At 37.4% G+C, this 14,295-nt stretch overlaps 1 protein-coding gene across 1 annotated transcript in view; it reads left to right on the forward strand.

Moving 5' to 3' along the window:
• The first annotated feature begins 3,824 nt into the window (after nucleotides 1–3,824).
• LOC124721641 (cysteine-rich with EGF-like domain protein 2) overlaps nucleotides 3,825–14,295 on the forward strand; it is an 88,126-nt gene continuing 77,655 nt past the window's right edge. Inside the window, exons 1-2 of the mRNA XM_047246703.1 lie at nucleotides 3,825–4,159; nucleotides 13,202–13,350. Coding sequence (XP_047102659.1) covers nucleotides 13,213–13,350 — 138 coding nt within the window. The 5' untranslated portion in view covers nucleotides 3,825–4,159; nucleotides 13,202–13,212. The remainder of the gene's footprint in view (nucleotides 4,160–13,201; nucleotides 13,351–14,295) is intronic.

Below are 14,295 nucleotides of genomic sequence, written 5' to 3' on the forward strand. Positions count from 1 at the left end.
CGTGCGTCGCTGCGGTCCGGTCCCAGGTCGACGGGCACGTGCACCTTCCGCCGACCACTGGCGACAACATCGATGTACTGTGGAGACCTCACGCCCCACGTGTTGAGCAATTCGGCGGTACGTCCACTATACGCCCTCGCTCAAAGTCCGTCAACTGCACATACGGTTCACGTCCACGCTGTCGCGGCATGCTACCAGTGTTAAAGACCGCGATGGAGCTCCGTATGCCACGGCAAACTGGCTGACACTGACGGCGGCGGTGCACAAATGCTGCGCAGCTAGCGCCATTCGACGGCCAACACCGCGGTTCCTGGTGTGTCCGCTGTGCCGTGCGTGTGATCATTGCTTGTACAGCCCTCTCGCAGTGTCCGGAGCAAGTATGGTGGGTCTGACACACCGGTGTCAATGTGTTCTTTTTTTCCATTTCCAGGTGTGTATTTTCTTCACCTTTACAAATGTTACAGTTGTGGATTTTGCGGCCGGCCTGAGTGGACGAGCGGTTCTAGGCGCTACAGTCTAGAACCGCGCGACCGCTACGGTCGCAGGTTGGAATCCTGCCTCAGGCATGGATGTGTGTGATGTCCTTAGGTTAGTTAGGTTTAAGTAGTTCTAAGTTCTAGGGGACTGATGATCTCAGAAGTTAAGTCCCATAGTGCTCAGAGCCATTTGAACCATTTTTTGGATTTTGCGCTTTTGCGTCTTATTAGTGTTTATTTCGTAATTTTGCCTTGTTTTACGACAAACTGCAGATGTTCCACGTCGACTTGGATTTTTTTTCCATTGAGTGTTCTTATATAAGAGAAGCCAGACAGCCAAAAGTGAAACTGGTTTAGGTTTTACAATAACTGCATAGAGCTGATGCCTATTTTGTGTGTACAGTAAATAAGAGCATAAATTGATGACACACTTTTCATTACATAACATATTATTAACTGAAAAAGTCAGCTTTATTGAACAAGAAAAATACAGTTAATTATTATGTTATTTACTACATAGGGAAAAATACAGTTGATAAGATAATAATAATGTTTTACAGCTTATGACCTGTCACAAAAGATTACTTATAAATATTGTTTGATGTATTTATGAGTATATATTTTTGTTAGCAATGTCAGTGTTCTGAATTACTGTTTCTCTTCTTATCAATTCGCTAAACAAAATTGACTGAGAGCATCCATTGTGAAGTTTGCTTTGGCCATTAACCTTACAGTTACCAGTTCCTTAATTCCGATGCTATACTCGTACTTTTTATATCACAGATGGTGTCTCAAAACTTCACTTTCCCCATCTGGTATTGAATTAAGAGAATTGACATCGTGTTGACGTTCCTTCTAGTCTGGACACCCACCAACACCCACCACTTAATGCTGACATTATGTACCATTCCACTGATATCTAGTATGAATGCAAGTGCCGAAATAACATGAGGTTTGGAAATATCCCCATCACACCGTATCAGCTCTAACCAAGCGACCATTGAAAAGGCAGAATGGAAGACTAATCGAAAAGCATTGTGTTTCACATGCATGCAAGTTTATGTTCGTTTACTTACTAATGTTTTTTTTGTCACATTGAAGAATTATCACAAACATGTCACCTTTGGTAAGATTTCTTAAAATTAAATATCAGTTAACGACACATCAGCTGTAACAGTCTCTCAGAGGTCCTAACATGAAAGATAATGGTGGCCTTAGATGGTGGCCTTAGACCAGATGGCTGTGTGTGTGTGTTATGATGTTGAAGGATTAGGTTTGCGTCCTACTATAAGCTTTTTTTTTCGTCTTCGTGTTTGTAACAGATTCTGAGACCGGGAATGATATTTTTATTCATACTTGTTACAAATATTTGACCGCTTTTTTGCGACTGTGTCGCGATTTCGTAAACATAAACGTTTCTGTTCGCACTTGTGATCGACACTTCTTGGAGAAGGCATGCTACAAAATGTAAACTGAAGAGGTTCTGGATTATTCCTGACATGTACCACTTTCCTCATCAACATCAAGTTCTGTTTTACAAATTTTGATTATATGCATATGATGACAAGTTTGATGGGCTTCTCTCATTGATTTTGGTAAAACAAATTTTGTTACTGATTGACAATACATTGTGGATAATTAGTACCAACGTCTAGTAAATGCTCAATCATTACAAATGCTAGAAATTATCAGATTTGAAGAAAAATTATCGCTGCTGAGTAGTAAGGAGTGGCTGTAATGTGCCCAGTGGTTATGAATCTGCTATGCCGTTTAATTTCACTAATATATGTGTATCAGTATAGCATACATATTTCTATCTATGCCACCTTTTCCCTGGAGTGAGCCAAGTTAATGTGTGCTTGTCATTACAACAATGCATATAGTATGTAACCCACAATTATCAGCTCTTGTGATCCACTCCTTGTATGGAAGACAGAAAATTAATTTATTTGGAAGTGAAGGTAACAAAGGATAGTGAAATTCGAGTGATTTTTGTATCTCAGGATTAATACATGCGTATCCCTCAAGTAAATAAAATTACAATAAAGAAGGCTACAAGACTGAAGAAATAGTTATTCTGAATCTGATCTGTCTGAAACATGGTTATTAAACGCTTTGGATTCAGAAGAAATTCCTCTGGTCAGTAGAAACCAGTAGCAACCGTTCAGTTTGTCGCAACTCGAACAGCTTTCGCCCAGTCATAAACTATGGGAACATGAGAATGGCTGCGTCGACTGCATTTGTGTGGTTCAAACGGTTGCAACCGGATCTCGAAAGAACCTAGGCTGTTTAGACTTGATCTCACAACAGTTCAGGAAAATGCCGACCCAAGACACCAGGGGGTCTGCTTTTGGGGACAAATCCATTTTGGGGCAGCTTCCTCTATTCCTCGCTTGTCATAAATATTTACTGTTTATTTCAGAATATATTGCGATTTCAGAGAGTCTAGTTAGGCAGCAACCTATGACTACAGCTTAAATGACATTTATACTCTTCGTTGTCCTAAATATTTACCTGTTTTTTTGTGCGAATATATTGCGATTTCGAAGATCAACTCACTTAACTTATTTCAATCTTTTGTTCGTCCCCAATATTACCGCTGAAACTAATCATGCTGAATTTGCTGCGATCACAAAGTTGCAAAAACAAAGCGGCAATACATAGCTCGTGGAACTCAGTTTAAAATGTAAACCCACACCAGAATGAAACAGTGCTTTTCGATTCGTCTTCTAGTTCTGATTTTTCATTGATCGCTTGGTTTGAGCTCAAATGGCATGGTGGGAATGTTGTTAGACTTCGTGTTATTTTCATTCATGCGGTGTGAATGGGCCTTAGTTATAGTAAACAAAATTTTCATCTTGTTGTTTGCTCATTTTGTATTGCCATGAAGTGTCGTCATTAGGGAAATTAAATCAGAAAAATGAAAGCAAAAAAAAAAAAAAAAAATCTATTGCACAGAAATAAGATTTTTGAGAACTATCATTTGGGGCCCCATACTGAGCAGCGATACGAAAATTACAACTGTTAACAGCAGAGTAACTGCGAAATTGATCTTACAAGGAAGAACTGTATCAAGAAATCAATATTAACAGCGAACTACAAAACTAACCCTAGACAGCGTCGCATTGTATCCATTAATGGGTACCTGAATTTTTTAGTATAGCAGGTCATGCCCTGGGTTAATGTGGCGACTGTAACGTCTCGCGTCACGGCTGTACATCAAGTAGCAGACCAAAGATAATTTATTATTAATGGTCTGTGCCTCATATAGCATTCTCTCTAATGTAGTATTGAGTGCACAGGTGTGAAGTCTCCACTTCATAGTGACGTTGCCTAATGTTTCGTTCCGCTCCGCACCGTTGACTGTAGTGTGAACTGTCCATTATCCAACTTTTTTTTGTTTAAACGTTGTAACAAAATTTTCGTGTACTATGTAATGTATGACATATTACCATTAAAATTATAAAAATGTTTTCCAGCCCCTATTTTTATAATGCAGAAAAAGTTACAGACAAAATCATTCTTGCATAATGGGACTTATTTGAGGAAGTCGTGGAAGTTCGCTCGCGATTCGTTATTCTCATGTTATTCGTTGTTTTACTTGTTTGTAGTATAACTCTGGAAATACGATTTGCCGGTAGCATGGATGGATTACGTGTTCGAATTGTAGCAGACGACTGACGGTAAGTATGGAAATACAGTTTTATTTGTAGTGCGGGCAACGTATAGAGCTGATGACAGCCAAGAATTTGGGGTTAAATATTTTTTTGGTGATTCTATGTTATGCGATATCTATGCTTCTCGTAAATTCACAAAACAATCGTTTCACACGCGCAAAATAATAATAAACAAAATATTTTCCTCGCGATGTTCATATTAGCAAGATTACAAGTAGTTTAACAATTACTCGAAGTAATGGGCTTCAAGCAATTTTCAAGTGGGCGTTTATGTGATTTACAGATACGTCAGATATTTATAAGACGAACTTTCTTATTCCATTCATACACAAAATAGTATCATTTATAAACATATGGGCGTCCACTTGCACATTGGTGAAATAAAAACTTAAAGACTCTGGTAAAAGAAGTTTTGATAACACATTATTGGGGGGTAATTAGTTTACAAAAATGTTTGTGGGGGGGGGGGGGAAGTTCATCGTTGATGCTGCACCAGTGATACAAAAAGTGTAAATTTTCTTGCTACTAACTTGCAAATTGTATCCTAATTAATACAGTGCCAAATTGAAAGAGACTTCGTCAAAGCAAGAAAATAACTAACATAGAAACAATTTCTCTTTCTGATTATGACATAAAGTTAGGATAAATAACATTGTCCCTTATAGTATGGACACTCGTCACTGGAAATTGAAGTAGTTGACTCCAGAGCAAATGGTTTTTACGAATAGTTTACAAGGGATAGCGGGGAGTGAAATTTATAGTGAACCAAATGTTAACATGAAATGTACTCTGTTCAGCGACAGTTTCATATCAGTATTTGAAAATATCTTTCTACATAAGCTCATGAGAAACGACACTAAACACCCATGTAAAATAATTATAATCATATGAATCACTACAGGGATCAACATTTCTTGTGAAAGGAAAAGGGAAATATATCTGTTGGCAAGAAAGAGTAGAGGTCTTGCAACAGTTGCACTCTAGAAAGCCTAATCAAAATTAACGAGAAAGGTTATTAAAAAAATCAAGGAATATGCACATAATATCAGAAATATTTCCAACAACAGACTTTAGGCTATATGCAACGTAATGAAATGAGACAGGATAAACAGCCGCAGAACAGGAACTGAATGGAAAGCCTATAAATGAGTCAAAGATACTGATTTATTTAAAAATCATTTCTTAAATATAGCAGAAACTATAGGGACAAGCACTTGTACAGGGAAAGTACTGCAGTATATTAAAAAAGTAACTTCCAAGTTCCATCATATGAATTTGTCAGACTTCTCCATCTGAAATTAAGAGAATTATATATTCTGTCAAGAACAGAAGCTCACCAGGTTTTGATGGTTTTTACAATAGAGTGCTAAAGATTTGTTCCCATACAATAAGCACGGTATTATCTTAAATATGTAATGCTCGGAGGTGGTGGTGTTATGGTGTGGTTGTGTTTTTCATGGAGGCGGCTTGCATGCCTTGTTGTTTCACGTGGCACTATCACAGCACAGGCCTACACTGGTGTTTTAAGCACCTTACTGCTTCCCACTGTTGAAGAGCAATTTGGGTATGGCGATTGCATGTTTCAACACCATCGAACACACTATCACAAAGAAAAACAAACTATTGGAAAGAGTAACAAGGGGCATTTCACAAACTTGACAATACTCCATCAAAACATGCAATCAATAAAAACATAAAATACAACTGTTAGAAATTTAACTCCAATCTTTGAACTGCTGAACTGCACAGTAGTTTGTATTACTGAGCACTGGTGTAGAGACACACAAATCCAACATGTAGTATTATCATTGTATGAAAGGGCAAACTCGTACTGCAGAACTACAAGAGGTGGAGGATCATGCATTTATATCAGAAAAGGAAAACAGTTCAAATCAAGACATGACCTCAGTACACTAAGTGAAGAGAAACACTTTGAAATATCAGTTATTGAATTAAGAGGGCTTGATATCACCAAGAAGTTAATCATTTTGTTTGTGTTTGTGTTTGTGTGTGTGTGTGTGTGTGTGTGTGTGTGTGTGTGTGTGTGTGTGTGTGTGTGTGTGTGTGTGTGTGTGTGTGTGTGTGTAGATATCCCAGTGGTAGTGTGGACACTTTTTTCAATAAGTTAACAGAAGTTCTAGATAAAGTCTCAAGTACTAATATCAACATAATTATCTGTGGGGACACTAACATCATAAATGAATCCAGCAGCACCTTCATAAACATCCTTCAAAGTTTTGGCATCTCTCTATTGGTCAATAGTGCAACAAGGGTTACCATGAGGACTTCATCAGTAATTGACCATGTGGCCCCAAATACGGACAGGGAAAAACGTGATGTAGCTGTAAAAGATCTCAGACTATCAGACCATCTCTGTCAAATAACAACAGTAAAGTCAGGCATCGAATAATTCCCTAAACTACAAGCCTACAAAATACATCTATCAGAAACCAAAACAAAAGATTTTTATCAGTACTAGAAAAACATAACTGGGATGAAGTGTATAGGGAAACCAATGTGAATATGAAATTCTCTAAATTCTCAATATTGTTTAAATTGAACTTTGAAAAAGCATTCCCAAAAGTATGCATGTCTGTATCAACATCTCGCAAAAACAGATGGATAACAGCAAGTATTATAAAGTCCTCCCAAACACTTAAGCACCTCAGTTCCATGAAAAATATTTGCAATGATCCAGAATTCTTAAATTTCTGTCATAGATACTAAAAGATCTATAGAAAGGTGCTGGTTGGTGCAAAAAAGTCATTTAATGACAAATTAATATGCGGTATAATGCAGAGAATAAAAGCAAAGCAGTCTGGGATGTTATAAAAAAGGAAACGGGGAGAGGCAAACAAACGCAGACTAACATACTGCTAAGGGAGGGGGATAAAGTAATAAATGATCCACAGCACATAGCAAACTATGTACATGAGCATTTTTCATGTATTGCAGAGAAGTTACAGCAAAAATTCCCCCAAACAAATTTAACACCTGTAAATAATGTTGCACTAAATACAATGATGTTACTGCCAACCACAGAGAATGAACAATTCAAAAACTAAAAAATAAAAAGTCAGTAGGCTTAGATGAAGTTCCAATGTGTTTACTGAAACAATGCATAGGGATTATACAAGGCCCCTTAACAAATGTAATAAATGAATCCTTCGCGTCACAGACATTTCCAGAGCAGTTAAAACAGGCAAGAGTTGTACCTTTGCTTAAGAAAGGTAATGCAGAAGACATAGAAAATTACTGGCCCATTTCCCTGCTGTCAGCCTTCTCAAAAATAATAGAAGCAATTATGAAAGACAGATTAATGAATTACCTAAATAAGTACAATCTTTGAAGCGAATCACAGTTTGGTTTCCGAAGTACCAAAGATACGGAGTCAGCCATAGTAGAATTCACAAAAGTTGTACGTGATGATCTTGATAAAGATGAGTGTGTCACAGGCATATTTTTGGATCTATCTAAGGCGTTTGATACAGTTGACCAAAAGATTCTATTAAATAAATTAGAAGCATTAGGAATAAGAGGGGTAGCTAACGACTGGTTTCGATCATACCTAGCAGATTGGGTACAAAGAGTAGAGATAACACGTACTTCAAATAGATCCAAACATTTAGTGAAACACTTATCAGAACCAAAATACATTAATATAGGGATTCCGCGAGGTAGCATATTAGGACCAATGCTGTTCCTGATATACATCAATGACTTCCCCAGTAGTGTTACTCATGGTGAAAAATTCCTCTTTGCTGATGACAGCAATATTATAGTCACTGAGAAAACAAGAGGAGAACTTGCCGAGAAAGCAAAATGAAACTCTCAAGGAAGCTTTTGTTTGGTCAATAAGTAATAAAGTGACATTGAACATAAAGAAAACTAATGCCATGAATTTCAGTTTGAAGTGGAAAAATGGCAATATTAAATTGAATGTAGATGGCACCTGTATAGACTGTGTAACAAATGCAAAATTTCTAGGAATGAATATTGATTTTCAGTTGAAGTGGTGTGAACACACAAGGGTACTTGCAAACAGAATGTAATCAGCATGTTATGCCCTTAGAATCCTATCATCAGTGTGTAACATACAGTGTCTTTTAGTTACATATTATTCATATGTGCACTCAATTCGTAGGTATGGAATTCTTTTTTGGGGAACAAATGCACAAAATATGAACACAATTTTCAAACTCCACTAAATAGCCATAAGAATAATAACCAAAAATACTAGCCGAGCTCATTGTAAAGACCTGTTCAGAACACTGGGGATTTTAACTGCTCCATGTGAATACATTTACCTGTCAGTCGTACACATCAAAAATAACGTTGGTAATTACTGCACAACAGCTCTGTCCATAACCATGCAACAAGAGATAGACTCATCTTACATTTACCAAGAAAAAATTAACAAAAAACTCAAAACAGCATTTTCTACCAAGGAATAAAACTGTGTAATAAATTACCAAAAGAGATTAAAGAAATTGCAAAAATACACTTATTTAAAAAGGCAGCTAAAAAGTACCTGTTATGCAATACATTTTATACATTGAAGGGTTACTTAGTTAAAACAGAGTAGGGGGTTTGTTAAAAAATGTTATACAAATAATAAAATAATAATAATAAACCCCATGGAGGCCCTGGAAAAGAATAGGCCTCTGATATGTTCTGCCAGTTGTAAAAGGCGACGAAAAGAACAAACCACTAATAGGGCTAACCCCCCTTTTAGTGTGATTAGTTGGTTTAGGACAGAACTAATGAAGCCTCGGACAAGCGTTGTCATGGTCGGGGACGATGCTTGAACCCTATGCCCATCCACAATGGTAACAACACTGCTAGACACACAGAAAATGGTTTAAATCCGAATAGAGATGTTTTGCAGGATATGAATCCTGCAACCACTCTAGAAGGAAAACAAAGACAGAGGATGAGATGCTCAGATGAAGTTAGCTGACACCTCATGTTCTGTTATTACCAAGCAACAAATTTAGGAACCAACACAACTGGATACTGATCACAAGTATGCACAACATTGAAACTTCCTGGCAGATTAAAACTGTGTGCCGGACCGAGACTCGAACTTGGGACCTTTGCCTACCGCGGGCAAGCGCTCTACCGACTGAGCTACCCAAACACCACTCACGCCCCGTCCTCACAGCTTTAATTCCGCCAGTACCTCGTCTCCTACCTTCCAAACTTCACAGAAGCTCTCCTGCGAACCTTACAGAACTAGCACTCCTGGAAGAAAGGATATAGCGGAGACATGGCTTAGCCACAGCCTGGGGGATGTTTCTAGAATGAAATTTCTCTACAGCGGTGTGTGCGCTGATATGAAACTTCCTGGCAGATTAAAACTGTGTGCTGGACTGAGACTCGAACTCGGGACCTTTGCAACATGAAGTCACCCGAGCAATTAATTCTACGCACAATTGGAAAGCCCCTGGAAAAGATAAAATAGCAAATTTCTGTTCACCTGAACAAATTCACATCGAACTACATTATTTAACAGTTACATTGCAGACCCATACACAGTTCCTGATACACTTGCACAAGGAATAACTACCCAGCAAAATATCGCCCCATAACATGCCTACCACCAATATACAAAATTATAACTTCAGTCATTACACACAAATTAATGACACATACAACACAGAACAAAATTATAAATGAAGAACAAAAAGGCTGCTGTAAAGGGGCACGAGGATGTAAAGAGCAACTGATAATAGATGCAGAGGTGACATATCAAGCTAAAACTAAACGAAGGTCGCTACACTACGCATACATTGATTAACAAAAAGCTTTTGATAGTGTACCCCACTCATGATTACTACAAATATTGGAAATATACAAAGTAGATCCTAAATTGATACAGTTTCTAAACATAGTAATGAAAAATTGGAAAACCACACTTAATATCCAAACGAATTCAAATAATATCACATTACAGCCAATACAGATTAAGCGTGGAATATACCAAGGAGACTCATTAAGTCCTTTCTGGTTCTGCCTTGCTCTGAACCCACCATCCAACATGCCAAATAATACAAATTATGGATATAATATTACTGGAACATACCAACACAAAATCACACATTTGCTATACATGGATGATCTAAAACTACTGGCAGCAACAAATCAAGAACTCAGCCAATTACTAAAGATAAGAGAAGTATTCAGCAATGATATGAATATGGCTTTTGGAACAGACAAATGTAAGAAAAACAGCATAGTTAAGGGAAAACACACTAAACAAGAAGATTACATATTGGATAACCACAGCGACTGCATAGAAGCGATGGGAAAAACAGATGCCTATAAATATCTAGGATACAGACAAAAAATAGGAATAGATAATACAAATATTAGAGAAGAACTAAAAGAAAAATATAGACAAAGACTAACAGAAATACTGAAAACGGAATTGACAGCAAGAAACAAGACAAAAGCTATAAATACTTATGCTATACCAATATTTACCTTCTCATTTGGAGTAGTGAAATGGAGTAACACAGACCTAGAAGCACTCAATACACTTACACGATCACAATGCCACAAATGTAGAATACATCACATACATTCAGCAACAGAAAGATTCACATTAAGCAGAAAGGAAGGAGGAAGGGGATTTATCAACATAAAAAAACATACATTATGGACAGGTAGACAATTTAAGAAAATTCTTTATAGAACAAGAAGAAACTAGCAAAATACACAAGGGAGTCACTCATATAAATACATCGGCTACACCATTGCAATTTCATAACCACTTCTACAACCCTTTAGATCAAATAACATCAACAGATATGAAGAAAGTAAATTGGAAAAAGAAAACACTACATGGCAAGCACTCGTATCATCTAACACAGCCACACATCGATCAAGACGCATCCAACACATGGCTAAGAAAAGGCAATATAGACAGTGAGATGGAAGGATTCATGATTGCATTACAGGATCAAACAATAAACACCAGATATTACAGCAAGTATATTATTAAAGATCCCAATACCACAACAGATAAATGCAGACTTTGCAAACAACAAATAGAAACAGTAGATCACATCACAAGCGGATGTACAATACTAGCAAATACAGAATACACCAGAAGACATGACAATGTAGCAAAAATAATACATCAACAACTTGCCATACAACATAAACTAATAAAACAACACGTTCCCACATACAAGTATGCACCACAAAATGTACTGGAGAATGATGAATACAAATTATACTGGAACAGAAGCATTATAACAGATAAAACACCACCACATAACAAACCTGACATCATACTCACCAATAAAAAGAAGAAATTAACACAACTAATCGAAATATCCATAACCAATACAACAAACATACAGAAGATAACAGGAGAAGAAAATTGAAAAAATACATCCAACTGGCTGAGGAAGTCAAGGACATGTGGCATCAGGATAAAGTTTACATTATACCAATGATACTATCAACTACAGGAGTCATACCACACGATATCCACCAGTACATCAACGCAATACAGCTACAGCCAGACATATATATACAACTACAGAAATCTCTAATTATTGATACATATTCAATTACCTGAAAGTTCCTAAATGCAATGTAACATATACCGTACAGTTAAAAGGAAGTCACTCTTGCTCAAGGTCCGCGTCACTTTCCGTTTTTAACCGGACATAATGTCTGAGAAAGGAAAGAAATAATAATAATAATAATGATTATAAAATATCCAACATTCCACATAACACGTTCACTGTTTTTACCTTCTTTTTTTTCTTTTCTAGAAATACTTACCCCCAAGCTATGCATAGCACAATACTAACACCTCTTCCTCGTTCTGAGCTCAATATCTCACTCATTATGGAGGTATGCAGACTCAGTTTTTCAGGATAGCAAATGGAAAGTGGTGGTACAGAAAATGGCCCAGAGATCACATTCTCTCTCTCTCTCTCTCTCTCTCTCTCTCTCTCTCTCTCTCTCCTCTCTCTCTCTCTCTCGCTCAGAAGTCAGAACTGCTGTGTTAATGCATTGTAGTTGCCTGCCCTTGACCAAATACTCAGTGCTTAAATACTAGATGGCTTTACTATACGCGCAGCTGCTCACGCTAACCACAGGACCACGGAGGTCCTGAGCTCAGACTATCCTTGATGTTGCCTATCTTGCCCGTGGACTATTCAGTTTGTATATTTTGCTTATTTTTTTCATAGTTCCACACAACTTCTTCCTGTTTTCTTGATTGATCTGTGTTCAGTTTTTCAAGGCCTATCCACTGTGCCAACTTATAACTAAATCTGAGGGGGGTGCGATGGGGAGGTTCCCTTGTAAGTACCTGGTTTGCTTCTCTGCTGCTGCTACTACTTGGCTAATACAGATATGGCCTAAGAATAGAGACCTGTTTACAGTGAACACTGTTACTTTTCATGCTGCCAACAGGACTTTTAAGTCCTTGAAAATATTTGAACCTTGACATGTTTTTTGTGTATATAATATACAGCTCCAAGTTGGTCAGTAAATAGTCATTACCAAGAAGCAACATGCAAGGTGGATATGCTTGATGTTGAAATCATGAGGAGAGTGCTCAGCATTTCACACATTAGCAGGCATAGAAAGTGCGAAACTTAAAATTGTCAGTGACTGGAAAATTTGCAGTACATTAGTTTTGTTACACAACCAAGTCTTCAAAATGGGTCGTTAATTAGCAGTTAGAAGTTTTAGCAGAGAGATTTTGTACTCAGCCTTTTTTTATTCTGTGTCTTTATTTACTTTCTTGCAGTGAAGACTTAAATTGTGAACACGATAACAAGCTTTCTGAACATGCAGTGGAATAAAAAATTGTTTCCACATTAGTAAATTGTGATGTCAGGACAGTAGTTATATCCACAGTAGTAAATGTGAATATCATTGCTGTAGTTATTAAGGAAAGTGAAATTTAGGGCCTGTAATACAGATATTGTAGAAACAATGAGATTTCAGATGCAGGTGTAATAAATTGAGTATACTGTAACAGAAGAGGCATTGTTTACTGTATTTTTCTCGTTTCAGGTCAAGCAGAAATGTATCGCAAGGCAGTTTTATTAATGTTGGTAACCCACTTGTTGTATGCAGTATCAGATGACAAAGTTGACAAATTACATTCTCTAAAACTACCTCCATGCCAAGCATGCCGAGGTCTTGTTGCATCATTCAAGAAGGTAAATAGTGTAACACTACTTTGAAATAATTACATTATTTGTGTGCTTAATCTTCTGTTAGCTGTGAAGGTAATTTTATTTGCTTGGACTAGTTTTGAGATCTTGGTTTCTCCTCAGTCCACTATATTGAGACCTTAGATACTCTAAAAGTTGTGAAACTAAATTATGACAGCCACTAAATTAGGACACAGGCTCATAAGTAACTGGGTACAAGGTACTCTTTCTTAAAATACACAGTAATTTGCAATTTCTGTGTCATTTCATCCAGGGAAAGTTGACATGTGGAAATTCCCTCCATGCAACAAAATTTGAGGTTGGGAGAGTTATATTATTTCTCTATCTTGTGCTGCTATCAATTCACACACAGTGTCATGTGTTCAGTGTAGGCAAGGTGGTTAAGTAGCAGTAGGTTGCTGCATATGACACAGTTTAATGTGGAAAACTGTACCAAACTGAAGAGTGCTAAGCAAACAGCTCACAAATGACAGATGTGTTATAATACCCTTGTTCCATGGAAAATAAAATGAACTTAACTTAATTCTGATATTGAAGGGCAAGAAAATATTTTTGTGGCTTGTCTAAGAGGTGGCACCAATCCAGATTCCAAATGATTTTTTAGGTTTTCTGTTATATCAATTCTACAATATGCACTTTTGTGCACTACAGTGCTACTGTGGATGAGGTACAGGACCAGTAACTCACACAGAAGTTTAAAAGCTGGGGTGGAAGTCAGTGCCTCACCACCAGAGGAGGTGAGTTGATGTCATTTACCAGAAAGGTTATGGCCAGTCTTCACCAGGGTACTGGGTGAAAATATATGAGAGGAGGGATGAGTTGACCATCAAAGAAAAAAAAAGAATTGTCAGAACAAAGTATAGTCTTTATCATAGAGCCTATTTGCTGGCCGGGTGCCGCAGTGACTAAGTTGGAGTTGTTTGCTCAAGG

Source organism: Schistocerca piceifrons, chromosome X (genome assembly GCF_021461385.2).
Source record: "Schistocerca piceifrons isolate TAMUIC-IGC-003096 chromosome X, iqSchPice1.1, whole genome shotgun sequence".
Lineage (NCBI taxonomy): Eukaryota > Metazoa > Arthropoda > Insecta > Orthoptera > Acrididae > Schistocerca > Schistocerca piceifrons.